The 27,954-nt window shown below is 43.5% G+C and overlaps 2 protein-coding genes and 1 long non-coding RNA gene across 3 annotated transcripts; 2 read left to right on the top strand and 1 right to left on the bottom strand.

Moving 5' to 3' along the window:
- The first annotated feature begins 105 nt into the window (after positions 1 to 105).
- Positions 106 to 21,744, top strand: LOC120649941 (protein ILITYHIA-like). The gene is made up of 60 exons (XM_039926878.1): positions 106 to 355; positions 1,790 to 2,163; positions 2,246 to 2,377; positions 2,503 to 2,884; positions 2,981 to 3,124; positions 3,204 to 3,388; positions 3,546 to 3,672; positions 3,764 to 3,837; positions 4,150 to 4,226; positions 4,325 to 4,361; positions 4,514 to 4,680; positions 4,841 to 5,024; positions 5,101 to 5,178; positions 5,979 to 6,098; positions 6,196 to 6,255; positions 6,990 to 7,112; positions 7,293 to 7,386; positions 7,466 to 7,644; positions 8,131 to 8,433; positions 8,560 to 8,676; positions 8,765 to 8,866; positions 8,945 to 9,085; positions 9,226 to 9,390; positions 9,824 to 10,000; positions 10,088 to 10,210; positions 10,305 to 10,385; positions 10,455 to 10,571; positions 10,699 to 10,871; positions 11,273 to 11,350; positions 11,424 to 11,571; positions 12,078 to 12,200; positions 12,319 to 12,375; positions 12,455 to 12,565; positions 12,692 to 12,883; positions 13,006 to 13,179; positions 13,527 to 13,637; positions 13,729 to 13,798; positions 13,874 to 13,952; positions 14,032 to 14,134; positions 14,211 to 14,381; positions 14,499 to 14,621; positions 14,703 to 14,816; positions 15,488 to 15,594; positions 15,666 to 15,717; positions 15,810 to 15,916; positions 16,020 to 16,079; positions 16,159 to 16,273; positions 16,390 to 16,500; positions 16,607 to 16,744; positions 16,823 to 16,945; positions 17,111 to 17,182; positions 17,332 to 17,444; positions 18,162 to 18,320; positions 18,401 to 18,497; positions 18,592 to 18,774; positions 20,378 to 20,572; positions 20,651 to 20,818; positions 20,905 to 21,037; positions 21,206 to 21,290; positions 21,401 to 21,744. Exons 1-60 carry the CDS (start codon positions 226 to 228, stop codon positions 21,438 to 21,440), a joined length of 7,878 nt encoding a protein of 2,625 aa, XP_039782812.1. The 5' UTR covers positions 106 to 225; the 3' UTR covers positions 21,441 to 21,744.
- LOC120649942 lies at positions 21,742 to 25,048 on the bottom strand. The gene is made up of 3 exons (XM_039926879.1): positions 24,101 to 25,048; positions 23,714 to 23,972; positions 21,742 to 23,549 (listed from the first exon to the last, which is right to left on the bottom strand). The coding sequence occupies exons 2-3, from the start codon at positions 23,832 to 23,834 to the stop codon at positions 21,895 to 21,897; spliced, it is 1,776 nt and encodes a 591-aa protein (XP_039782813.1). The 5' UTR covers positions 23,835 to 23,972; positions 24,101 to 25,048; the 3' UTR covers positions 21,742 to 21,894.
- Positions 25,046 to 26,087, top strand: LOC120649943. Its single transcript, XR_005665423.1, has 2 exons — positions 25,046 to 25,357; positions 25,490 to 26,087. It is a non-coding gene; the product is annotated as an uncharacterized LOC120649943 (long non-coding RNA).
- The last annotated feature ends 1,867 nt before the right edge of the window (positions 26,088 to 27,954 follow it).

Below are 27,954 nucleotides of genomic sequence, written 5' to 3'. Positions count from 1 at the left end.
GAAGACAGCAAAAGGAAAGCCTAATATCACCTGGCAGGTCGGGCCCACAAGTCATACAGATTTGCCTGTAGTCTGCTAGTCTTAAACCCCAATCAACTTGCCAGTCCTCCCCAACGCTGCCCGCGGCTGCGCAGTCCTTGGCCGCCGCAGCACACACCACACCTGCGCGACCCATCTTCCCACACCGCCGCCGCCGCCGCCACGCCAGCGCCCCTCCTCCGCGATATGGGCGCGCAGGAGACGGCGGTGGAGGAGGTGCTGCGCGCCGCCGCCGCCGAGGTCTCCACCTCCTCCGTGAAGCGCCGCCTCCGCCTCTTCCGCCACACCCTGCCCCCACTCGTGGCGAAGGCCTCAGGTAACCACCCCACCTTTGCCTCCGCTCTCCCCTCTCGGGATGGCTCTCCTGCCGTCGTCTGCGTGTTTTGATCTCCATTCCGTGCGCCCCAGCTCGTTCCCGTGCTCCTACTTTTTTCTAGCGAGGGACTCTCCGGTCAGGGCTCTGCGATCGGACGGACATTTGGCGGCGGATTCGCTTCGATTTGCGCGAGCTGGATCTCATTGTGGATCGTGACTTTTCTCTTGTCTGTTTGCATGCTCAATTCCGCTCAACTTGCAGCGGATCGTAGCTCATTAGCTACGCCCTCTCGTGCTTGTGTGCAGATGTGCTTAGCAGCATGTGTCGACTTTCGGTTGAGAAGAGCGTGTGGCTTTGCTCTGCTTCTATGGTCGTTTATGTTTTTTCATTTGATGCATGCCCAAGCCCTACTCGTCTTTCCACCTGCGATCTGTGGCGGAATTGTAGTTATTGAGATCACACATAGTCAGCACCAATTAGCTGTGCAGTTTCTGGAGTTACATTTTGCTGTATAGACCCAAGTACCCAACCTACCTGGTCTGCATGTGGGTTTTCAACATGTGTATGGAACTTGTAGACAAGATAACGATGCTTGTACTGTCGATTCAAGTGATTTCCTTGCAGTTAAGTTAGTGACTTCCATTGGCTGATTATTAGTTTACTTGGTTGCACTTGCACATGCCTTGTTGCTGGTTGCTGTGGGGATATCCTATGACTGCTTCTGTCGCGTATCCTATATTGAGCACTGTAAGGCATTTTAACCCATGTTAATGGCCTATTCTATCCTAGTTCAACAATTTGAGACAGGAATGAGATTTTAGCAAATGCGCAGTGTGGTCTGAGCGCCTACTGTGAGATTCATATGATCCCCATGGCGATAAAGCATTATTCTGCTCATACCAGGATTCATCATGCCGAGCATGTATTAACACCTATGCTGCAACCAGACTACTAGTCATTATTCTATACTTTAGCTATGCTTCAAAATGATTTTAGTCAATTGTTTATCTGGCTATATGCTATGGTTAGGAGTTACTACCACTTGGTTCTAGAGCTTAGCCATATGCCTGGATAATTGCCAATATTTTGCATCCAGCATCTTGTAGCGTTAGATTTAATAAACTTTGAGGAATACATGTGGTGTGAATTTTATCATGGGATATATTACCATGTCATTAGGGCACCCAACTGAACCCTCCTCCAGATCACACTTTTGCCAGTGGTTATGTTTCCAAAACATTCAAATGTTTCACAGTCCACAGATCTTAGACAAGTTATGTGCCACTATTCCAGATATTTTTTTTGGGCTTTGGGTGAAGCATGTCCCTATTTTTCATGTGATTCAAACTTATACGTTCACAGCTCATTATTCAATTCTTACTGAGGAGGTCATTATGCAATTATTTTTCTTAAATTACATTGTTTTACATGCAGAGTCACCATCAGATACTGCATTGCTAGTTGATCTCATTTTCCAGACATTGCCTATATATGATGATCGGGCATCAAGAAAAGCAGTAGATGATATGGTTATTCAGGCTCTTGGTGAACCCACCTTCATGAAGCCCATTGCTGCAGCGCTTGTACAATCTATGGAAAAGAATCTAAAGGTTACAAACCCCCTTACAAGCTTCAAGCTTCTCAGATGGTCACACTTTCTTCTGAAATGGAGCCAGTTTGCCACACTTTCAAAAGGCGCCTTTTCCAGACTGGCCAATGCACAAGCTGTCTTATGTCAAGTCCTAATGAATGGGTCCTTTCGTCGGCGCCGGACTTGCAAAGAGTTATTCATTCATCTTTTCTCTGAGGTAATTGTTAACAATAAGTAAATAGCTGTAGAGCAAGTCAGAATTGTCTCCTTCCCATATCTTATCTTGTTCCATTTTCCAGCCTACTGGAATATATAAGATGTACATAGAGGAGGTCAGTGATTTAAGGATTTCCATGAGGGATTCTCCTGCATTCTCAAATCTAATACTGGATTTTACCATCACATCTCCATCATTATCTGCTGAGTACAAGGTAAATCTTCAACCTCATGTTGGTAGTCAAGCAATTATGTATTCACCCAATATTTTGACCTGATTTGTTGAAGCCTTTTGTTGATTCTCACATGTGTTTGACAATATGTTGCTATTGCCTTTCAGTCAATGTTCCTTGATTTGTATGTCAAAACCATCTTGAGTTCAAAAGACCGGCCACCGAAAGCAGCCACTGAAGCTTTTAAGCCTCTTTTCTTGGAAATTGGGCATGAGGATTTTAAGAATACTGTTATGCCGTCATGCATAAAGATGCTGAAAAGAAATCCTGAAATCGTACTACAATCTATTGGATATCTTCTAAAGACGGTCCGTTTAGACTTAAGCAAGTATTGCATGGAGTTTATGCCTGTTGTTCTGCATCAAGCTCGGCATTCAGATGAAGAGAGGAGGATTAATGCTTTGAGCATTATAGAAACACTAAGTGAGAAGTCAAGTGATCCGGATGCTCTACCTTCAATGGTCAATGCTATCAAAGCAATTTTAGGAGGTATTACATATATAGTTTCTATTTTCGAAAAAATATTATTGACCTATCATGTTAGGTTGTGCTAATGCCTAACTCCTGGAAAATTGGTTTCGGCAGGCTCAGAGGGGAAACTATCACTTCCATACCAGAGAGTTGGAACGATAAATGCTTTAGAGAAGATATCGAGATCTCCGCCAAAGCAAATAGGCAGACTTGCTCCTTCAGTATCTACATTCCTTCTAACTTGTTACAAGGATGATGGTAAAGTTCAGCAGTTCCATTCTATGATCCATAGCCATATATAATGGCACCAATTCTTAGTTTTTCTATCTTATGACAGGTATTGAGGAGGTGAAATTGGCGATTCTGTCAGCATTAGGGTCCTGGGCTTCAGTATCAGCTGAAGCTGTCCAACCAGATGTTGTTTCATTTATTGCTGCAGGCTTGAAGGAGAAGGACACTCTGAGGAAGGGACATCTAAAATTATTACGAGTTATATGTAAAAAGTCTGATTCTTTGACAAAGGTAAGGGAGTTGCTTCGAATTTTTATATAGAAAGAACAACCTTCCTCTTTACTTCATGTTTTCCTCTTTCCCTAAGGAAGTGTCGTTTGAGCGAACAATAAATGCTGGGACTAGGCATTGGCGGTAATTAACTATTAATAAAATTCTTGTTCTCCAGGTTACTTCTTTATTGGATCATTTGATTCAGTTGTCAAAAACTGGCTTCAGCAAGGCAACACAGCGGTTGGATGGAATCTATGCATTCTTTGCAGTATTGAGGCTTGCTGCTGTTGATACAAAAGCAGGTTTTCTACTATTTCTTGTTTTATCCAAGTGCCAAGTTTTATTTATGCAAGTACATTTTTTTCCATAAATTTGGTTTTGATGAATATGCAGATGGTACTGTTCTGAAGGAGAAATTGTGGCCACTGATTGCTCAAAATGAACCCTCGTTGATCTCCTTACAGTTGGTAATTCTATTGTTATTTGAATTTCCATCAAGATTAGTTTGTTATCCAGCAAAATGACACAAGAAGTGGATGTCCTTCAAGCATCTCATGGACCTTTTTCTTGATTTTTTAGAATCTGATGAGTTGGTACATTATGGCAACTGCTTTTATATAGATTCTGCTTGGAGAATTTAGTGATTAGTGGTTGCAAAACTCTGGTACCTTAGTGTAATCATTGGCACTAGTTCTTCTGATTTTTAAGATCTTTCGATGCTACCCCGAAACTAAAATTCTTTGTATTAAGGTTTACTTAACACTTTTTTCTCCTGGCAGCTTCCCAAACTAGCAGATGATGATTGCTTAGCTGCCGTGGATCTTCTTCAATCACTGCTTGTAGAACATCTCTTCAGGTCTAGCTCTAGCCTTTGCCTCATTAAACTGGGTTTTATGTGGTAGACAAGTACCTTTTGTTTTATGCTGTCTACTTAATTTATTTTTTGTATTGCAGGGTTCGGGAATATTTTTCTATCCAGGCATTGCTACAGGTAGGGCTACAATGCTCTAAAATGTTGAATCTTGACTTTCTTATCTTAAATGAATACATACATGCATTTACTTTACTACTGGAGAAGTATTCGCCCATCATATGTTGGCTGTATGGCTGTAGTGTGCATTGATTCATTGTCGTTTGGTACAGGTGCTAATATATGTAGCTTGCCATCCAAGTTGGGAAGTCAGAAAGGTAGCTTACGATGCTACGAAGAAAGTCCTCTCAAGCTCCAGTGATCTGGCTGAAGATACTCTATTCTTATTCACAGATTGGTTGTCATTAGTTGGAGAGAGACTGTCAATGTTGAAACAAGGGTATGCACCTGTAGACCTATTGATATCAAATGATTACCTATTCTTGATTCTTTGTCTTCCCCTTGGAGTCATCTGCTTTCCAATGTAGCATTACATTTTCTTCATCTGAATCCTCAGAATTTGCGTATCTTGTGTGCTGACACTTCTCTTTTTGAATCAGTGATATGGATAGCTCTTCGGATTCACAACTACCATTCATTCCATCCAATGAGGTCCTTGTCAAGTGCTTGTTTTTTATTGCACCTTATGCTGTTGTGCATAGTCCGAGACCATATTCTCGACTTATATTGTGCTCCCACCACCCTTGTCTTTCCGGCTCTGCAAGCCCAGCTGGTGTATATAAGGTTTGATGAATCTTGCTAGCTATCTTCTGTTGGATTGTTTTTGTGTCTGATTGCTTTTTGTTTATCAAATTTTCAGAGGTTGCAAAGAAGGTTGAAACAACAAGAGATTGTCTTTGTTGACTTAATTACTCCCAACATTTCTGTTATCTGCAAGGTAATTCTGAAATTTGGATATTTTTTTAAGGGATTTGCTTTAAGACTTATCATATGTTATTGTTTCTGTTTGTTTGTGGTGCTATTGAAGCAATGTCATTAGCATGTAATGGTCATGAACTCATGATACTTCGTTAAGTTAATATCAAAATTCAAAAGGTGTTGAAGTGGAACATGTTAGCAAAATCTTACTATGTTGTTCATTTTTGTTATCACAAACTATGATTGGGTTGTTTAGCACTTAGCAGTAGTGACTAGCCTTAGTAGGTGCGTTTTGGAATCTGCCTGGAACAAGATAGGGTAATCATGGTTGGTTTGCTGTGGAGAAGATCATAGGTTTTGATGCAAGTTTATTATGGTCTTGGTCTCTTGGGCCATCTTCCCAAAGTTAGCATTCATATAACCTAAGGCAACAATTTCTAATTTCTTGCGAACATGAAAAAATAATGAAAATTTGTAAAAAGTAAATAAAATTCCAAAATAGGCTTGTCTTTGGGGAAGCTTTGGTGGTCCATCATCAATTCCATATTTCCATATCTGCTTGGTTTTTGGTTTGCAGTATTTGACAATTTCTTTTCGTCGGATGTTGTGGCTGAGAAAAGGTGAGCCATGCCTGTGGCTTCATCATGCCTACATTGCTCCAGAATATTTTTTGAATGCTACTATATATTGCTTGTTGAGCAAGTTCCTTTCGGACACAAATTGTTTATTGTGCAATTTTTCAGATTTACTTCCCATCCAGAATTTCCCTGCTCATTGTTATCAGTTTTTGGGTCAATAACCAGTAGTTTTCCTTTTCAGGAATTACTCTCACAGGATGGGCTATTTAGTTCCAACAAGCAAATACAGAGTGCAGCATTATGTTCGCTATCGACGCTGATGACAATTACTCCAAACGATACATTTCTAGAATTTGAGAAGGTTATCTTGTTGCCTCGTTATCTTGTTGCCTCGTTATCTCAAATGGAGCTTGTCGTATCTTTTTTCTCACAGTTGATTTATGTTTTTGTTTATCCAGCACTTCATAGGACTCCAGGAGCGCACTTTGCACGATTCCTTCTCAGAGAATGATATTAAGGTGGACTTTGCGAACTTATTGATGAAATTTGATCTCAAATAAAAAAAATTGGAAGTCTTTTTGTTAGCGCATCGCAATAATTTAGGTCATAATTGTCCAGATTACCCTGTAATGATGTTAACTCATTTTTACTAGTATAGTTATATTACTGTTGAAGGGCGTGCCTGGCGCAGTGGTAGAGCTTTCCACTTGTGGCCTGGCAGCCTGGGTTCGAACCAGCCTCCTTGCACTGCAAGGGTAAGACTGCTAGATAACACCCGTGGCCCTTCCCCAGACCCCACATAACGTGGGAGCACTCGCACTGGGTACGCCCTTTATAGTTATATTACTGTTATTGCTTTGGACATGCATGTAATAGATTTTTTTTTCTCTTGCAAAATTGATTTCTGTCGCTGCTTTTGTTCCATAAGCTTTGTCATCATATGTTGCAAATAATGTCCATACCATTATTCTTTTTTGCCCCTCTCGAATACTCCATGCCTTCTTTTAACTATACAACTTATGCATTAGATTATTTGGAGATATGTTATACTATACTAATGTTCTTGGATTCCACAATCTCTGGAATAGCCTAAATGCTGGCATACAAACATTTTTATAATGTAATATTGTTAATTCATGTGCAATGAAGGTCTAATATTTGTTGCTTTTGTGCCTTTATCAATAGCTTTGTAGTTCATTAGAGTTCTTTTTGAGGATTGAGAGTCTTACAGGTTCTTCTAAATCCATTGTAGATATTCTATACTCCAGAGGGGCAGTTGTCAACTGAGCAAGGAGTTTATGTTGCCGAGGCTGTTGCTTCAAAAAATACAAAACTTGCAAAGGGCCGTTTTCGTGCATATGATGATCAAGATGTGGTAATTTATTTTGTTCTTGCAAGTTTTTTTAATCTTTTTATTTGAATTGTAATGAATATGTTGCTTCTGAGGCTTCGCTAAATAAGCTACCAAACATGTAATCTAATTGAGAGTCGCATGCGTCTGGCTTGCTAGTAACCTAGTCCAGATGTTAAGTTTTGTTGTTGCTGTGATTTGTAGGACATGGCTCGTTCTGTTGTCCCTGCAAAGACTGAGAAGAGAGAATCCTCAGGCACTGGCAAGCGAGAGACTGGGAAATCTACAAAAAAGAATGGTACTTCAAGCTCTTAGTCTTGACACAAGCTATGTATAGTGTGTTACTTGGTGAAAATTTACACCTAATATTTTTTCAGCTCCTGTTGATAAGGCTAAGACAGCTAAAGAGGAGGCCAGAGAGTTGCTCCTGAAGGAGGAAGCATCTGTACGTATGAAGGTTGAGCAAGTGCAGAAGAATCTCTCCTTAATGTTGGATACTCTTGGCGAATTGGCTATTGCTAATCCTATATTTGCTCACGGTCAACTGCCATCTCTGGTTAGCATTCTTTTCTTCCCATTGTAGCTTGTTTGCATTCTCACTGTTGCTTTGTCAGAACATTGTAGCTTGTTTGCATTTTCACTGTTGCTTTGTCAGAACTTTATCTCGATATTGAAGGCTGCTGGAAGTGAATTGACCAAAACTTGATCTCTTCTTTTATGCCTGTACCTAGGTTTACTATTATTATTTTTTGAAACGTGTTGGTGTCTTAGTGGACACACTAATATGTTATTTTGCTGTGATACTGGTTATTACGGACAATCGGATCATGATATCTAAGCATATGTGAGTATGTGACAACTGACCGTTAGATATGCAGTTAAAAAACAGTAGAATTTGTATCTTGTGATCAGTGTCTCATAGAGCCTTGAAGAAATCTTTTAGGGTCTTGTGTCTTTTTTTTTTTGGCATGTATGACATGGTTATTAATTGTGGTGCTTGTTCTACATCTGTGTTTATCATGTCTGTTGTGGCTGAATGCAGGTAAATTATGTTGAACCTTTGCTAAGTTCTGCAATAGTAAGTGATGCTGCATTTCGTACAATGTTGAGGCTTGCTCGATGCACAGCACCTCCTCTTTGCAATTGGGCGCCTGAGATTGCTGCTGCGATCCGTGTGATATCTGTCGGTGATTTTGAAATGGTTTTGGATCTTATGCCTGTGATCATGGAAGAAGATAGCAAGAAGAAGCCATCATCTGGCCTTTTTGAACAAATAGTAAATGGTCTGACAATTGCATGCAAAGCAGGACCACTTCCAGCAGATTCATTTACTTTCATCTTTCCGGTATTCCTCCACTTTGTCTTTAGTCCTATCATAGATTGACATCTATTCCACTTGATCTTTCCCTTTCAGCAATTATTTTCCCCCTGTTTCTCTTATTATTATTATTATCTGCTACCTTTGGTTCAGATAATGGAACGGATCCTTCTGTCTTCGAAAAAGACGTGTCTTCATGATGATGTGCTTCACATACTATCTATGCATCTGGATCCAATACTGCCACTTCCTCGTCCTAGGATGTTATCAGTTAAACATTCTTACTTCTTTCAGACTTAATGATTTTCCTTGTTTTGTTGTCCTAATATTCACCATCTTAAATGTTTCTGTGCACTAGGTTCTTTATCATGTGCTAAGCACTGTTCCTGCCTATCATCCTTCAGTTGGGCCTATGCTGAATGAGTTATGCCTGGGTCTAAGAAGCCATGAGTTAGCACAGGTGGTTATTGTGTAGTTTGTTATTCAGCTTGTTTTGTTTCATCTGGTTCTATGCATTCTTACACTTTTCTTTTTTCAGGCTCTTGTTGGTGTATATGCTAAAGAAGTGCATGTTAGGCTCACCTGTTTAAATGCTATAAAATGTGTCCCTATACACTCGGTGCAACGGGATCTGAAGGTGTCAACAAGCCTCTGGATTGCTGCTCATGATCCAGAGAAGGTTTGTCAGCATCCCTACGAAATTTGACACTGAACTGTTCTATTAATCCTTTTTATGTTCTTGAAATATGTTGAACTTTTTTGTTGTTTCTAGAGCAAGAAATGATGCTTATTTGCACTTTGCACATGTACCTTCTCTAGGTGGTTGCTGAATTGGCAGAAGAGTTATGGGACCTCTATGGTTTTGATATAATCACTGATTTTTCTGGTATTTTTGATGCACTTTCCCATAAAAATTACAATGTTCGTGCTGCATCTGCTGAGGCTCTGGCTGCAGCATTGGATGAAAATCCAGACAAAATGCAGGTAAGTTTCCAATGGTGCAAATTTCCTGTTCTGCATTTGTACTCCCTCCACAACTATATAGAATGCTCTAGGATTTTGCAAGACACCTAAGGCATTCTTACAAAGGAGCATGGTACCCACATTTAAAGACTGTCTTAGGTTAGTTATTGCTCTTGGAATTTCGTATTACTCTAAGGACTTGAAGTGGACTTGGACCACTTAACTAGGAGGGTATATAAGGAAAATTCATAATAGTATACATCGCGAAATCATAGTCATAGAATGTGTATTTAAAAAATTGGAACATATATTGCCATGTATTTGGGTACAGCCTGTAGTTATGCTACCGTGTCTTTTATTTCTTATTCAAATCGATCTTGAATAGAGCTACCTTGATCAAATTATTCTTGCTGATTCGGTGTAAATTTCTGATTATGGTGTCGTATTATGACAGGATGCACTTTCTACCCTTTTCTCTTTGTACATTCGTGATCTTGGTCCTGGTGGTGAATTTGGAGATATGCACTGGCTTGGAAGACAGGGCATTGCATTAGCACTCCACTCTATTGCTGATGTTTTGGCTTCTAAGGATCTTCCTGTTGTCATGACGTTTCTCATATCACGTGCCCTGGTAAGTAGTTTCCTTTATTTTTGTGGATCTTATTACTGCAGTGCTGCGTACATTCAATTTTTAATGCATCTTACGGTGAATTTACAGGCTGACCCAAATGTTGATGTTCGTGGTCGAATGATTAATGCTGGCATCCTTATTATTGATAGGCATGGAAAAGAAAATGTTCCTTTACTATTTCCTATTTTTGAGAGCTACTTGAATAAAAGGGTAAGTACTATTTTCCTATTAATAATTGTACTAATACTATTTAATTATTGTGTCTCTTTCATCTCATATTTGCTACATAATCCATATTTCACAGGCATCAGATGAGGAAACGTATGATCTTGTGAGGGAAGGTGTTGTTATTTTCACTGGTGCTCTAGCGAAACATCTATCAAAGGTGCAGATGGATACTGAACTGTCTTTATTTAAAACATGCATGCATTGTACTAAATGTAGTTTGTAACAGGATGATCCTAAAGTACACAGTGTTATTGAGAAGTTGTTAGATGTCCTTAACACCCCATCACAGGCAGTTCAACGTGCTGTCTCAGATTGTTTGTCCCCACTTATGGTCTCCAAACAGGTGAGTTGTCTTTGCACCATTTGGGTTCTGTGCTTGCATTGATAACTTTGTACCCATTTTTATCCACTTTTTATGCTTTTCCTTTTCTGGTTCATTTGATTATAAGTATACTTCTTTGTATTACCAGGAAGAGGGTCAAGCTCTTGTTTCTAGACTCTTGGATCGGATGATGAAATGTGATAAGTATGGCGAGCGACGCGGTGCAGCCTTTGGCCTTGCAGGGGTGGTTAAAGGATTTGGAATTTCTTCCTTGAAAAAATACAGTATTGCTGCAACATTGCGGCAAAGTTTGGAAGATAGGTTGGTTATTGGTGCTACTTCGAGACTTTGTGAATAGAATCAGTATGCATTTACCTGTCACAATGTTAATTACAATTATCGACCTAATATGTTCTTCAGACATTGTATTCAGTTTTCATGTCTTGTTATTTTCTAGGCATTTGTCCTTTAAAGGTTTGGGGCGGTTCCTTTTTCTCTTTTTTGGAGAGCGTAGTGCCTTCATTTGCACCCTAAAGCTGGAAGTTGAAGGCATAGTGCCTAACTAATGCATTTTTGCAACATAGGACTGTATTTTGTTTCTGACATTTCCTTTTCATGCCATTTTCATCTTATGTTCTCACCTATTATTTAATAAAGCATTCAATGTATTGGCAATTCTGATCACTTGTCATTGTAGCACTGAATTTTCCATTTTTGAGCAGAATGTCTGCAAAATCTCGTGAAGGAGCTTTACTTGGATTTGAGTGCCTGTGTGAGAAGCTCGGCAGACTATTTGAGCCGTAAGTGATGCGCATTTTCACTTCAAAATTATGGTCTGGTTCAAAGTGACTTATTCTGTTTGCTGTGTTGTAGGTATGTCATTCAAATGCTGCCTTTGTTACTTGTGTCTTTCTCTGATCAAGTCCTGGCAGTGCGTGAAGCTGCTGAGTGTGCTGCTCGGGCAATGATGTCTCAGCTCACCGGTCCTGGTGTTAAGCTTGTCCTTCCTTCACTTCTTAAGGTATCAATATGTTCAATGCTATCAAACTGTAAATTTATTGTATCCAAATGATCTATAGGGTACAGCCATACAGCTGGTCAGCTCATCTTGTTATATTTTTATTTGACCCAACCACTAAATCATCTGCTGAATATTTAGGCCATTGGCACCAGCAATGAACTACTAGTTGATTCCATTAACTAGAAAGAGCACAACATCTTCATGTTCCCTTATCATTTTGTTGTATCCAAATGATCTATATAGGGTATCCCATTGTTTTATTATTTATACACATTTCAGAAATTTTGTTCCCTTGTTCTCATTTGTATTTGTATTGACGATATGTTTTATATTTGTTCTTTAAAAGTAGATGAAATAGATATTCGGATACTTTTGACACAATACAATACTAGTCACATCCATTTTCTAGAAGTGTCATACAGTTATTTTGTTTAGTTAGTCTGATAAATTCAATTTTTTTCCTTAAAACGTGTATTTGGATGAATATCATTAACACATTTTTCCAGGGTCTAGAAGATAAAGCATGGCGTACTAAGCAAAGCAGTGTTCAACTTCTTGGTGCCATGGCATATTGTGCTCCTCAGCAACTGTCTCAGTGTCTTCCGAAGATTGTTCCAAAGCTAACAGAGGTATATGATGTTATTTGTATTATGAGCTTAGCTGCTTATATAACCGTTACTTTCCTGAAACAAAGCTGCTTATATAACTTAACAATCATGTTTATATATTATGCAATATATTTGCCAGGTGCTGACAGACACACATCCCAAAGTCCAAGCGGCAGGACAGACAGCTCTCCAGGAGGTAATGTTTGCTTATTTTCCATGACTGTATATTATTATGCTTTATCTTTAATGGACTCTGCTTTGTTTTCTTTTGCCAGGTTGGAAGTGTCATAAAGAATCCTGAAATTTCTGCACTTGTCCCTATTCTTCTGTCAGCTCTGACAGATCCAAATGACCACACTAAACATTCACTTGACATCCTTCTTCAGGTAATAAGATCTAAGATAGTGTTCACCCAAACTGTTGACTTTCGATCGCTTGCATCACCTTTTCAATTGAGAATTTAAGATTGGCTATTATTGTTTAGGTTTACATCTTCATATCTTTTTTGGCAGACTACTTTTATTAACTCGATAGATGCACCATCGCTTGCATTGCTTGTGCCTATTGTGCATAGAGGACTGAGGGAGAGGGGTGTTGAGACTAAAAAGAAATCTGCTCAAATAGTTGGAAACATGTCTTCTTTAGTTACAGAACCAAAGGATATGATCCCATACATTGGTTTGCTCCTACCAGAAGTGAAGAAGGTAAGTTCTCTTCCTGTTTATTGCACATCTCAGAAGAGGGCAACTGCTTATAGCAGTTCGTTTGTTGCTTCATTGACTGTAGTTTCCTTGCTTGCTATGCTCAGTTTGACTATATCTTGCAGGTTCTAGTTGATCCTATACCTGAAGTCAGGGCAGTGGCTGCTCGAGCTCTTGGGTCTCTTATAAGTGGAATGGGTGAAGAAATCTTCCCAGATCTTGTGCCATGGTTATTAGATACTCTTAAATCAGATAATAGTAACGTTGAAAGATCTGGTGCTGCCCAGGGACTGAGTGAGGTCGGTTTTCTTTTTTTACTTGCCTTTAGCCCCTTCTTTGTTTGTAATATTGCTTTTTTTGGCCTAGCAGAGTGTGTTATGTTTTATTACTGCCATTGTTTGATCTATTCGTAGCTCATTGTTTTTTTTATTAAAGTTGAGCCAAATGAATGGATGTTAAGGCATAAATGCTGACAAACATACATACTTTTCTCACAAGCTATGGTAAAAAAAGGGATTTATGTATGATTGTCACATATTCCTGGAAAGGCTTAAGTCTTGATGGTTGCTTGTGTGATGGATGACTGGTGCAATAAGAAAAGTTTCCTGTTAACATATAATTATGTCTGACTATATTCAATTTCCAGGTTTTAGCTGCTCTTGGCCAAGATTATTTCGACCATATTCTTCCTGACATCATCCGGAACTGTTCCCACCAGAAGGCTTCTGTCCGTGATGGGCATCTTACACTTTTCCGGGTAATTTCTCCCAAACTTTCCAGTGTTAATATGACTATATATATGCCTGCAACACAGTATGTTATTGATGGCTGGTATATCAATTTTATAGTATTTGCCAAGGTCTTTGGGCGGTGTTTTCCAGAACTATCTGCAGGCTGTTCTTCCTGCTATATTAGATGGTAAGATTGTTCAATATCTATCATCCTCAGCTATGCACTTGTCACATTGATTCTCTAACCAATTACACTTATCAGGGCTTGCTGACGAGAATGAATCTGTTCGTGATGCTGCACTTTCTGCTGGCCATGTCTTTGTGGAGCACTATGCAGCATCGTATGCTATCCTCTTTGAATTATTTGCTGATTTTATTTGCAGCTTATTGATATTTGATGGATTTTTCTTTGTTGAATAGGTCCTTACCGCTTTTACTTCCTGCTATTGAGGATGGGATCTTCAGTGATAATTGGCGTATCCGACAAAGTTCTGTTGAACTTCTTGGAGATCTCTTATTTAAGGTTGATGCCTCATTTATTTAGTACTAAACTCAGGTATTAGTTATGTTGCATCATCTGCTAATACTGCTATCTTTAGGTTGCTGGAACTTCTGGGAAGGCAATCCTTGAGGGTGGAAGTGATGATGAAGGTGCTAGTACAGAGGCTCAAGGACGTGCAATTATTGAAGTGCTGGGAAGGGAGAAACGCAATGAAGTTCTTGCTGCCATTTATATGGTCCGTTCTGATGTCAGCTTGACCGTCCGACAGGTATATACTCTATCCCAAGACATCATTAATAGCTATTCTTTATGTTTTTACTTTTTAGTACACCACTTCTCAGCATTCCTGGATTGCCCCTGTTCTGAATTTTTTCCTACATGTCAGGCTGCACTACATGTCTGGAAGACAATTGTAGCAAATACTCCAAGAACTCTGAAAGAAATAATGCCAGTACTTATGGACACACTGATTTCATCTCTTGCATCATCTTCCTCAGAAAGGCGTCAGGTCTGACCTATTTAATGTTCTGTTTCGTACCTGTGGAGATGTATTGTATTTTTAATTTTTCTTTGTGTTGCCATTTCACAGGTTGCTGGGAGATCACTTGGTGAACTTGTAAGGAAGCTTGGTGAGAGAGTTTTGCCCTCTATTATACCAATCCTGTCACAGGGTCTCAAAGATCCAAATTCTAGCAGGAGACAAGTAAGTTTCTTAATCAAATACATCTGTGAAATTTTGCAAATGCGTCGACCTGCTCATGTTCATAATAGAATGTGCCTGAAATAGCCCAAAATATTTTCACCATTTTCTGAATAACATAATGGTTTTCTTTGTATATTTCCTAATATAACATTGTCTGTTATTTTTGGTGGAATGTATATATGCACAAAATTATTTAACTTTTAAATATTAGTAGTAACCCCATCCATGTGCCCAAACCCTGTTGGTGGCTAAAACTTTTACCAGTTCTAATGCGTTGTTTACTCTTTTGCTACTGTTTGGTGAGGTTTCAGCTGTAGCCGATCCAAACTTGCTTGTGCTTAGATCATTAATCTGTTGTTTTTATATCTGTCACTTTATTTAAGGCTTGCTGGACCAGTCTGTTCTTATTTCCCCCCATAACTAGACCTTATCCAGGAATAGTCCATCCAAGCTGTTCAGGAGTGTCATAGAACTTTCATGGTTCCACTTATGTTTACAAGGATGTTTTATTTTTAAGTAGATATTAGTGAAAATATTCATATTGTCAAGATACACTTTACTATCAAAATCTTTCCTCGTCCAGAAGTTCTGTTCGAGAGACCCTATTTTATGTGTTTATTATTTTGAACTTACCATTTATTTTGTTTCACATGCAACCCATTTCTTTTCAGGGGGTTTGCATTGGTTTGAGTGAGGTTATGGGCAGTGCCGGAAAACATCAGCTCTTAAGTTTTATGGATGAACTTATCCCTACTATCCGTACTGCTCTATGTGACAGGTATGCTTTCTTACTGGACCTTTTTGCTGTTTTTATCTGATGTCTCATTTAGCCGTATCTCCCTGTAACAGCACCCAAGAGGTCCGTGAATCTGCTGGGTTGGCATTTAGTACTCTGTATAAGGTATTTGAGCTGAACCAAATCTGAATATTATGGATGGTTTTCCAATATTATGGATGGTTTTCCATTTTCTTGAACATGTTCACAATATGTAGAGTGCTGGACTGCAAGCCATTGATGAGATTGTCCCCACATTGCTACGGGCTTTGGAAGATGATGATACATCTGCAACAGCCCTTGATGGTCTGAAGCAGATTTTAAGGTCTTTTTTTTTCTTCCTCTTTTTTGGTTCTCATTAGTTTGGTGAAACCAGATGTCTTATTTGAACTCGACACAAATATTGAACTCGTGATCTGATTTTACAGTGTCAGAACTGCAGCTGTTTTGCCCCATATACTGCCCAAATTAGTCCAGCCCCCCCTCTCGTGAGTTGGCCTCTGATATTATATTCTTTTTAGTCTTTGGATAACCCCGTTTTATTTACAAATTGCTTTATTGGTTCAGTTCATTCAATGCACATGCATTGGGTGCACTAGCAGAGGTTGCTGGACCAGGTTTGAATTCACATATTGGAACTGTCCTCCCAGCATTGATTCTTGCTATGGATGATGAAGATGCGGTGAGATGCATTCTAAACAAAACCATCTTTTATCTAGGCATCTAACTAGTTTATTCATTTAGTGATAGCCGTATGTTCTCTTGTTTCTTACAGTTTTTTCTCTCCCATCTGTATAGGATGTACAAAACTCAGCCAGGAAAGCTGCTGAAACTGTTTTGTTAGTTATTGACGAGGAAGGAATTGAAACTTTGATACCTGAGCTTCTAAGAGGAATCAATGACAGTCAGGTTGTTGTTTGGCCTGAGTTTTTTTTAATTTGGGATTTTTAACAATATTAGGCCTTGCTTTTATCTCTTTTTTGTTCAAGTTTTTTACCGTATTATTTGCGTGCAGGCATCAATGAGGCGGGGCTCAGCCTATCTAATTGGTTTTCTCTTTAAAAATACTAAATTATATCTGGCTGATGAGGCTGCTGATATGATGTCAACCCTAATTATTTCGTTGAGTGATACCGACAAGGCTACTGTATCAGTGAGTAGCTTCCATACCTGCAGTATGGTTCCACTTCACTAGTTCTTCTGAGACTTATTCATTCATGATGATCAACAGGCTGCTTTGGAAGCATTTTCAAGGGTTGTTGGGTCCATTCCAAAGGAACAGCTCCCAACACATATAAAACTAGTGCGTGATGCTGTCTCTACAGCCAGAGATAAAGAGCGTAGAAGGCGAAAGGTGCTACTTAGACTTGAACTACTAAAATTTGTGTTTTGCATGCATTGTAGCCTCCTAGCTCAAAAGAAGGGAGAAAAAATAACATACCCAGTACCCACTATTTTTGAATTGCTCCAGATCTTTGGTGTTTCTGTCCTAGACTAATAATTTCTTGTCTATTTTCAGGGTGTGCCTGTTCTCGTGCCTGGCTTATGCCTTCCTAAAGCACTGCAGCCTTTCCTTCCCATATTTCAGCAGGTATTTATTTGTGAAATTTATAATAGTGTATGAATATTTTAATTTCCAGAGTAAGAAAAAGCAGCACAAGATTAGGCTAGTCTTGTTTCCTATTTTGTCACCAATTTCAGGCTTGGGCACATCTGATACATCTTTCTGTTGAACTCCAGGGTTTAATTAGTGGAACGGCCGAAACAAAGGAACAGGCAGCTGAAGGTCTTGGAGAATTAATTGACGTGACAAGCGAGAAAACTCTTAAGGAAGTTGTTGTGCCAATTACAGGGTATGGCTTTTGTCTTAAAATAGGCCCTATTTTATTATTGCCCCTTAAATGCCGGACATACGGGGATTTGTGCTGTCTGAGCTAGCCCCAACATGTAACTCCATTACAACCATGAGGCATTTTTTTCTTTGAAAAATAGGCCCTGAAATGGCTAACAGTTACCATGAAATGAACTAGATGTACATTTCATAAGCATATTGCATTATCGTATGTTCTCTGTTTGGTTATGTGTCAATTATTGATGCATTAAGCTGGTTGCATATATATTATTTCTTGTGTGAATAATCATTTTCTTTAACTTGCACCTGTCTACTGCTTCACCATTTGTTCAACTTAGGTCATATATTTAAATGGGCAACGTATATACCACAACGTGAATAGCATCGTCACATTATTGCTGCTAAGTTGTAGCTTTTGCTTTGTTAACTTGCTGTATACTTGGAACAAGGCAAGTACAGGGAAAGGAAATTGTAGCTTTTGCTTTGTTAACTTGCTGTATACTTGGAACCAGGCAAGTACTGGGTAAGGTAATTGCAAACCCTGTTTATGGAACTTCAGCAGAATCCCCCCCACATGGTTTCTGAACCTTACTGACTATACTAGAAGCCAAAAGCAGAAGCTACCCTGAGAACAAAACAGCTCTCCAAACATTCTGTCAGACCACTAAGTCTCATACTTGCTTCATCCTAAGTTGAATGACTTTTTGGATGTATGCAGACCTCTTATTCGCATCCTTGGCGATCGGTTTCCATGGCAAGTTAAGTCAGCTATCCTGTCAACACTGACAATCATCATCACGAAAGGAGGAATAGCACTTAAGCCCTTCCTTCCACAACTTCAGACTACATTTGTAAAATGTCTACAGGATACCAATAGGTCAGTATTTTCTCCCTTTTCTGTGTCCCTTCCTGTTATGGATCTGAATACCTACACATGTGAATATATTTGAATTGCAGGTCTGTTCGTACGAGGGCTGCAGCTGCCCTTGGAAAGCTTAGTGCACTTAGCACGCGGGTGGATCCTTTAGTTAGTGATCTTCTGTCCATGTTGCAGGTTGTGGATGTTCTATCTCTTGTCCTTTTGTGTTTGTCTAAATACCGCTGTAAGTTTAAAGGTTATTTAAGTTTTTCTTTCTTCCTTTTTTCAGTCAGGAGATGAATCTGTCAAAGAAAGTGTGCTTTCTGCCCTTAAAGGTGTTATCAAACATGCTGGGAAAAGTGTTAGCGCTGTGATTAGATCTCGTGGATGTGATCTTCTCAAAGATCTGCTGCAGGCTGATGCTGATGATGTCCGCAGTTGTGCTGCAAAAGTGATTGGCACATTGTCTCTGGTAATTATAATTTTTATTCTTTTCATCTGATACATCACTCTTTACTTGTCCATTCATGATGTATCATAGAGTTTGATGCTATAAGAAATAATGTTTCACATTTGTCTAAAAGTCTAGTTTTCTGACTCTAAAAGAAAAGGGTGAATTATTTTCAAAATCTAACTCAATATACAGCTCACGTACTTGTTTTTAATGAAAAGATTGTCAAGTGAGAATTCCCATTACAATGACACAATGGTTTTTGTATATGCTTTTTTGGTTGACATAAGAAGGATTGTTATGCAGCTGCTATGCTTCCCTAAGTTTGCATTCAAGAATGGATGCACGGGTTACAGTTTGCTAGTGTCTTAAAATTGTGCTAAACCTGTTTCTGGACATTTTTTGGCTACTTTTTAACCTTGCTAGAAATTTAGTCTGTGCTTTAATGGAAACAACATTAATATTTGTTCATTTGATGACTGATGAGTGTTGCGACCAAGCAACAGAAGCTGACATAACTTGATAGCCTGCAGCAGTTATAAGCTCTACTCCCTCCGTCCTGAAATGTTGGACATTTTGTTTTTGTCCTAAGTCAAAGTAGTCTAGGTTTGACCAAATTTATAGAGAAGAATATTAACATCTAACACATCAAATAAATTATGAGAATATATTTCATAATGGATCTAATTATGCACATTTTACATTCAAATATTATCACTCGTTTCTATAAACTTGGTCAAACTTAGAACAGTTTGACTTAGGACAAACCAAAGTGCCTTACATTTCAGGATGGAGGGAGTACAACAACAACAACAACAACAACAACAACAACATAGCCTTTTTTCCCAAGCAAGTTGGGGTAGGCTAGAGATGAAACCCGAAAGAAATAAGTTCAAAGTTCAGGCACATTGATAGCTAGTCTCCAAGCGCTCCTATCTAAAGCTATCTCTTTAGAGATATTCCAATCCTTAAGGTCTCTCTTAACCGACTCATCCCACGTCAGTTTAGGTCTACCTCTACCCCTCTTTACATTATCGACCCGCTCAAGAACCCCATTACGCACCGGCGCCTCAGGAGGCCTTCGTTGGACATGTCCAAACCATCTCAGCCGATGTTGGATAAGTTTCTCCTCAATTGGTGCCACCCCGACCCTATCCTAAATAACTTCGTTCCGGACTCTATCCCTCCTTGTGTACCCGCAAAACCACCGCAACATCCGCATCTCTGCTACACTCAGTTGCTGGACATGTCGCCTTTTTGAAGGCCAACATTCAGCACCGTATAATATCGCCGGACGAATTGCTGTCCTATAGAATTTGCCTTTTAGCTTTTGTGGCACTCTCTTGTCACAAAGGATGCCAGAAGCTTGCCGCCATTTCAACCAGCCAGCTGAAATTCTATGCCTAACACCTTCAGGATGGAGGGAGTAAGTTGATAAAAAAAAAAGGCAACACCTTCAGGGAACTATCATGGAACTATCATGTTCCCTGGTGCACTGATCCACTCGTGAATTGCCATTGTTGGATCTGTGGAGATCCATTCTCTTTCATGCATTTCTTAGCCTTTTTCACTATAATTTTGCCACATTTATCGACTGTGATATTCATCCATGCTTTCTTTACAGTACATGGAGGAGACTGAGATTTCAGATTTGGTGCAAATCTTGTTGAACCTGAGCACCTCGCCAGACTGGTGTACCAGACATGGTGCTTTGTTAGGATTGTCATCCATATCAATGCATTCTCCATCAAAATTGTGCCATTTGGCATCCTTCCCATCTCTTGTTGACCTTCTGAAAGATTCTCTTAAAGACGACAAGGTATTGGATCAAGTTGCACGCCTTGTCTGTTTTAACTGTTATTCGGTGCTATGTGTAACTCATCTGTGTTTTGTGAAGTTCCCTGTTCGTGAAGTTGCCACAAGAACTCTGGGAAGGATACTCTGTTTCCAGTTGCAGTCGGAAACCGGTATCTCGCAGCTGGTTCAGTTGCTTGTCTTGGCCTTGCGTGATGATTCAAGTGAAGTTAGGAGGAGATCTTTGTCGTGTTTCAAAGCTGCCGCAAAGGTTCATAATTGGAGCCTCTATCTTATTGTTCGCTGGTGACTTTGTTCTTGATGTTGTTGTGGTAATTTAGTGGTTCCTTCTTGTAGATAAATCATTCAGCTCTCGCTACGCATCACCAAATATTGGGCCCGGCAATTGCTGATGCTTTGAAGGACTCTTGCATGCCTGTACGTTTAGCAGCAGAACGCTGTGCCCTTCATGTTTTCCAGTTGACTAAAGGTAACTTTCACTTGTTCTTTGTTTTCTACCGCACCATGTCAGCTATTCCATGTATTGTGTTCTATGAATTTATGGTAAACTTTAAGTAGGATTATGGTAAAAACTTTATAGAGATTGCACACCTGTTGTCTAATAAGAACAGAAAAATAATGCTACTGCCTCTTTCAGGGCCAGATAATGTTACAGCTGCGCAAAAATACCTTGGCATGACTAGCTTGGAAGTTAAGAAAATCGCAAAGCTGAACGAGGAGAGGTATGTGTAGGCTTATTAACCTCTACATTGTGGAGGCTTGTGATGCTTTGTCATGTTTTATCAAGTTGGATCGCCACTTGACAATTTTCTTTTCATGTTTTCCCATGCAGTGATGGAAGTGAGAGCAGTGATGATGACAAGAGGACATAAACCCTACTCACAGCAGCCTTTTGGGCAATCTTTTTTCAGTTGCAGTCATATATATGATCTTTACATATAGTTAGCTACATTGATGGTGGAAGATGGGGTCGTTTTTTCTGTCTGACCCTTGTTGTGAAAACCGTTTTTGACAGCATATAGTAGCAGAGGAAGACACATCGGCATTGTTCATATCTGTTGTGACAAACCAACAGTATTTGCGTTACGTTATCATTATAGTCTACAAATTCTGGCTACCCATTGTTCCCTGGAACATTCTTTTGAACCTGTTCGTTTCAATTGGATGCACAAATTTCGAGCATTCAACTGTTATGTTGCAAACAATCTGATTTCAAGCACTCGACAGTCTGATTTCAAGCGTTCGCTAGTTCTAGCACAATCATCTCAGTAGTACAACAAAGCACGCCAATAATAATAGCCACACACAAATCCTGGGGCCCTGTTTCTACCATCTCTCGTCCCCCTCCCAGTTGTTCTTCTCCTTGGGCCCTGTTGGTCCTTCCTCCCTGGACAGCTCGTTGGGCATCTTGTTCAGCATGTTCTCCGCTCGGCACCTGATCCGGAGTGGCAGCCGCCCGACCATCCACTCCATCCGCTTCCTCGACTTGTACACCACCATCGGTCCCCACTCCCGCATGAACTGCAGCCACTGCGGCTCGGCGACGGCGCCCTCACCCAGGTACTCCGCCGCCACGATGCGGTACTTAGCGCTGGAGTCCACGAACAGCCGGCTCCGCGCGGCGTCGTTGCGGATGCCGATACCGAGCGCCGCCGAGCCCTGCAGGTACACGCCGGGGTACGCGTAGCTGGCGTGCCCGTTCCTGGACGAGTACACCACGGGCCGGTTGCCGTCGGCGTACTCCAGCGCCGACGCGTCCACCCAGTGCCCGCCGCTGTGCTGCGAGTAGTACACGCCCATGAGCTCGCCGGTGAGGTTGCTGACGCGGAGCGTGAAGTGCTCCCAGTCCCCGACGTGCCGCCCGGTCTTGCCCAGCGGGAGGCTGATCGGGCCGAGCTTGAGCCGCGCCGGGCCGTTGAACGGGCAGAACACCCACATGGCCACGTCCGTGCACGCGCCGCCCATGGCCGGCTTCACGTGCGCGTACAGCTCCGCGCTGTCGATGTTGCCGCAGCACACGGCGCGGCCCCGCTCGCCGCCGGGGACGTCGATCCAGTACTCCCCGTCGTTGCACCCGCCGCCCGGGAGGTTGGACCCCTCGCCGTCGACCTCCTCGCCCGCGCCGTCCCCGCCCCGCCTGTACAGCGCGGCGCCGTTCTTGAAGAACCAAGAGACGGACGACGGCAGGTACACCTCCTTGGGGTGGAAGAAGAGCGTGGGCCCGTAGTGCCGGATCACGGCGTGCGCCTGCTCCAGCGTCGGCATCGCAGACAGGTCCAGCTCGACGTTGCTCCGGCACGCCATGCCCTGCTCCCGCGGGGCGGTCCCGTCCGCGGCGCAGCAGAAAGTGCCCGCGCCCACTCCCTTGCCCCACATCCCCCGGTGCACCGGCCTCACGCCCCGCACGGCGAAAGCCGGCGCGCAGGACTCCGACGGCGGCCGCGCGAGCTGCAGTTGGAGCAGCGACCCATGCGGCTCGCATTCCTCCGTGAGGTCCGCGCGGACGCAGGCCACCTCGTCGAGCGGCGGCTTCCGTGGCTCCGTCGTCACGAGGCACCCGAGCGCCCTGTACCCCTCCGGCGGCACGGGGACCCAGAAGTAGGCGTCGCAGAGGCCGTAGCAGGAGCCGGCATCGCCGCCACGGCTGCCACTGCCGACACCACCGGCGCGGAACTCCCAGACGAGCGCGTAGTCCCGCGGCGCGCTGAGCGGAGGCGGCTGGGGCGGGGCGCCGGCCGGGCGCGCGCCCGCCCTCGCGACGAGGAGGTGTCCGTGGAGCGGGCGGCAGTTGGGCTGGCAGTAGTGCCCGAGGAGGCAGAACCCTTCCGGGACGCCGACCGGCCGGTAGAAGGTGGTGCTGCTGCCGCCGCCGCCGCCCCGCCGCGTCGACGACAGAGTGCAGATCTTCTGGAACGACGTGGCCGCGGCGAGCTCCAGCTCCCCTCCGCCGATGCGCATCCTCCCGCGCGCGAATCCCCCACCTGCAAGAATGCCACGCCGAATCCATCCATTAACCAACCAATTAGCAAAGGTAACAATCCTTCGCCCTCGCGGGAACAATCCAGCGGCACGCATTTCGCACAAGCGCGCGAAGGCAGAACCCAAATCCAGAGAAAATGGAGGATGTGCCGCCACTCACACTCACCTGGGGGCCACGCCGGGAGGGATTCGGCGAAGGAGAAGACCTCCGGCTCCGGCTCCTCGAGCGGGCGCCCGCCCACGCGGACGTCGCCGCCCGAGAAGCAGCCGCCCCACCGCTGGCGCATCGCGTGCCGGCTGGACACGAACGGGACGGGCTCGGCGCTGGACGGCCGGCAAGGCTAGCAACCGGGGGACACGCGCCTCATCGGCTCATCAGCTGGCGGCGGCAAGCAGCCGAGCACCACGATCCGGCGGCCCGCGGCCTGGGGAAGGGCGAGGGCATTTTCTTTAGGCAAAATTGGCTGTTTAGCATCCAAAGATGCCGACTTTCTGATAATACCATTAAAATTGTTAGGTCACGTGAAATAGCACCAAAACTTGCAAACGTTACCGTAAACTAGCATTCTGTCACGGAGGAGGAAACGACGTCAACTGCCCATCCATCTCACGGTCTGCTGCTCATCCGCCTCCGCATCGAACTGCCATTCGCAGCTCGCGCGCCGGCCTTCTGCGCTCCGCCGGCCGCTCGCTCGCCCGCATGGCGCCCCACCCTGCTCGCCGGCCGCCCGCACAGCGCCGCGGCCCCCGCTCGCCGGCCCTCACCACCCTCGCCCTCCGCGGTTCTCGCTCACCTCGAGGAGGCCACGCTCGGCGGCGTCCAGCTCCCGCCGGACCTCCACGAGCTCCTCGCCCTGGGCGTGCCCCCGGACCACCGGTCCCCAGCCGGGCTCCGCCGCCTTCGCTTCGCCGCGCAGCAGGTCCTGGACGCGGTCGCTACCGCGCTGCGACGCGCCTCGTGCACAGGACGCCGCCGCCGCCGCCCGCCGATGGGGAGCTGCACGAGCGGTCTCCGCGCCGCCCGACCAGCGGCCTCGCGCGTCCCCCGCACCGGTCTCATGCGCCGCCCGCCAGAGGCCTCGTGTCCCTCTCCTTGCCCATCCCGATCCCGCCGGCGTTGCTCCACGCTGCCGCGAGGCTCCGCTGCCCTCCTCCTCCTCCTCCTCATCGCCTTCTCCTCTCACCTATGGGCCACGGCCGCGGCGAGGCCTGCGCCGCTGTCCTCCTCCCCGTTCAATGCCGCGAGAACGGTCGCGCGCTCGCCGTCCTGGGCCTCATCTCCGCCTCTCGCTCCACTCCGGTAGCAGGGCAGCCACCTTGCCCCTGGCGCGGCGGAGGTCGGCGCGCGCCCATCTCCTCGAGGAAGCCACTGCCGTAGGCCGGGCAGGTGACGGCGGCGGACGGGCCTCGCCGCGCCGCGCCGCTTGCTGCTTCGCCCGCCCCACCTGCTGCTCTGCGCCGTCGGCCCCATGCCCTGCCCCCGCTGGCTGCCGTGTCCCCTCGCAGCGCGCCGCCGGGTCCTCCGGCGCCGACGATGTGGAGGGGCGGCGGGGAGAGGAGGGCCCTCTCCCCACGCCGCCGCGTTCGCGTCCTCGAGCGCCACCGCGGCCCCGCAGCAGGGGAGGGGCGGCTAGGGAAGCGAGGGAGGAGAGGGGAAGGGCAGCAAGGAAGCTAGGGAGGAGATGGGAAGGGCAGCGGGGGAGCCAGGGGTGGCCGCGCTCACGACGAGGCTCTGGAGGCGCTAGCTGAAGGAGGAAGAAGGACGTCGTGACGACGAGTTAGCGGAAACGGGACGGAATGCTAATTTGAGGTAACGTTTGCAGTTTTGGTGGTCTTTCACGTGGTCGAACGATTTTAACAGTATTCGTTTTTCAGTGGTATGAAACCAATTTTTCGAATGCTTGATGCCCGCACGGTGGTGGTGGATTTGCTTCGCTCACAGGGTTTGACGCTTGCCTCCTCTACCCGAAAAGTCGGGGCCGAGGGGACCCCCGCGCTCGCCAAGAAGAAAAGGACACGGCGCCTGCCACCTGTGGGTTGGTGGAGGGAGGGAAAGGGAGTTGTGAATCCGAATCCTCCCGCCGCGACTTTGCCCGCACGGCGCCCACCAACAAGCGCATCGATCCGGAGTGAAGGCCGTGGCCCGTGGGGACGCCGGGGTCGCGCGCTGCCGACGTGCCCCTCGGTGCGGCGGAACCTCACCTGATTGGTCAGCGCGGTGCACGCCGGTGGATATGCCCACTGCTGCAATCCGGCGGCTGTGAATTCGTGATCGATATTTTTTTAAGTTAAAATTCGTGATCGATATGTTGTGTCCTTTTCTGAAAATGGCAGGCGCAACGGCTGGTACAGGGAGCGGTTGCGGTAAAAGGAAATCGGAAGCCAATAGCAATAGCGTTCGCCGTTCGGGACGACTAGAAACGGGGGCGCCAGTGGATGTCGTGTGATAGTATTAGCGTAAGTTATGTTTTGCAAATTTAAAAGGCTATGTAACTATTTGGAATTATTTGGGAATGATCTGATTTTTAACTTTTTTTGTATTGTATGAAATTTTGAATATTATTTTGGGTATCGAAATGTTTTTTTATGGTGAAAAAAGGGATAAGATAGTTTATTAGGGAAGGCGGAGCACAATTAGTCCGATACTTAATGTATTTGCGAAAACATGTTGCGATTAGTAGAGGTGTCATTTTTTTAGGAAGTAGTGGTTACATTTAAATATGATGTGTTATTGTGGAGGTAGCATGAGAAGCCATAGAAGAATGGTGATCGAATTGTACGTATAGTGTTGCTATTATAGTAGTAATGACGCGGCCTTGCCGCGTGGACCTGTATCCCGCGTTGTAGTACGGTACTTGATGTGGATTTTAGTTCATGCATGTAGTTGTTGTGTACAGGCAAATGTATAATTTTTTTAAAGCAACGTAGTTAAGTTGAATCCACTGTTCCATTATTTTCGCATAGATGTCATGGTCTGCAGCCTGCTGTTGCAATTGGTATGATTTGAGCATTCAATTGTCGTGACGTTAATATTTAAGTACTATAATATTTTGGGTATCGAAATGGAGGTATGACATTTGTTGTTGTATTTATTATGGTGAAAGAAAGGGTAAAATAATTTATTACGGAGGGTGGTGGCGCGGAGCACAATTAGTCGGATACTTAATATAGTTTGTGAAATCGTGTGATAATTAATAGATGTGATGTTTTTAAGAAAGTTGTAGATATATTAAAATATATCACGTTATTGTGGAGATCGCATGAGGAACCATAAAAAACGGTAGTACAATATTTTTTTAATAAAATAATATGCTATGTTGAATGGATTATGGAAATAATTGTGGTGAAAAAAGGGTTAGATAATTTATTAAGGAGGTTGGAGCACAATTAGTCATGTACTTAATGTATTTGCGAAATTATATTGCAATTAATAGCGCATTTTTTTATAAGGGAGCGGTGGTTGTACTAAATATGACATGTTATTATGGAGGTAGCATGAGAAGCTATAGAAGATTGGTGATACAATATTATATTTTTAGTAAATTAAAATGTTATGTTAAATGAATTATGAAAATGCTTTGAATTAAAAAAAACTTTGCTATACAGTGAAGTTGTAGATTTTGAATTTTTAGGCAACTTTTGTATTGATCACTTTTTATTTAAAGATATTTTGGTGTCAAAATTATAGGTGCAACGGGTCGCATGTAAATGTTTGTTTAAATGAATTGCGAAAGCATTTTGAATTTTAAAATTTGCTCTATAATGAAGTTGTAGTTTTTGAATTACTGATTAAATTTTATGTTGAGCAACTTTTGATTCCAACACATTTTGGTGTTTAAATTGTAGGTATAATGTTGTTCGTGTGGAAGTAATGGATGAAACAGGTTGTGGTTTGATTCAATTAAAATCTGAGGGATTTTTGGAAAAAAAAAATATGAGAGAGGATAAGGACGGCGGGTTGATTTTATGAAAACTTAAGGTTTTATTCGCAAATTTCCTTCAACCAGCACTGTTGGTCTGCGGGTTGATTTCGAGAAAAACTAAGAGCTTTTTTGCAAAATTTCCTGAGAGAGGAACTTGGACGGCGGGTTGATTTCTCTGTTTTTTTGCAAAATGACCGGAGAAAGCACGATCTGGGTCGTCCACCCGGCCGATCCGACGGCCGGGAACGGCCGGCGACGTGGCCTGCTTCCTGGCCTCGGAATTGGCCAGGATTCGTAGGGATAGATGGTATTGCTGGCATGGCAATGGAGTTCAGAGGGTTTGGTGGACGAGGGCGAGCGAGGCGCGTGGCGGCCGGTGCCATGGTAGACGGCGGTGAACCAGACGATGCGCCCGTTTTCGAGCGAACGAGAGATTTTTTTTTTTTTTTTGAGAAACTCGAGCGAACGAGAGATACCGGCCGCT

The sequence above is a fragment of the Panicum virgatum genome, chromosome 9K (assembly GCF_016808335.1).
Source record: "Panicum virgatum strain AP13 chromosome 9K, P.virgatum_v5, whole genome shotgun sequence".
NCBI classification, from domain to species: domain Eukaryota; kingdom Viridiplantae; phylum Streptophyta; class Magnoliopsida; order Poales; family Poaceae; genus Panicum; species Panicum virgatum.
This window is presented reverse-complemented; position numbering and strand designations above follow the sequence as displayed.

Bases quoted from the DNA above. Each gene is read 5' to 3' on its own strand.
- LOC120649942 (XM_039926879.1), bottom strand. From the start codon at position 23,834: ATGCGCCAGCGGTGGGGCGGCTGCTTCTCGGGCGGCGACGTCCGCGTG. The intron at 23,550-23,713 runs GTGAGTGTGAGT...GCATTCTTGCAG, and splicing joins CCTCCCGGCGTGGCCCCCAG to GTGGGGGATTCGCGCGCGGG.
- LOC120649941 (XM_039926878.1), top strand. From the start codon at position 226: ATGGGCGCGCAGGAGACGGCGGTGGAGGAGGTGCTGCGCGCCGCCGCC. The intron at 2,885-2,980 runs GTATTACATATA...TGGTTTCGGCAG, and splicing joins TATCAAAGCAATTTTAGGAG to GCTCAGAGGGGAAACTATCA. The intron at 3,673-3,763 runs GTTTTCTACTAT...ATGAATATGCAG, and splicing joins TGCTGTTGATACAAAAGCAG to ATGGTACTGTTCTGAAGGAG.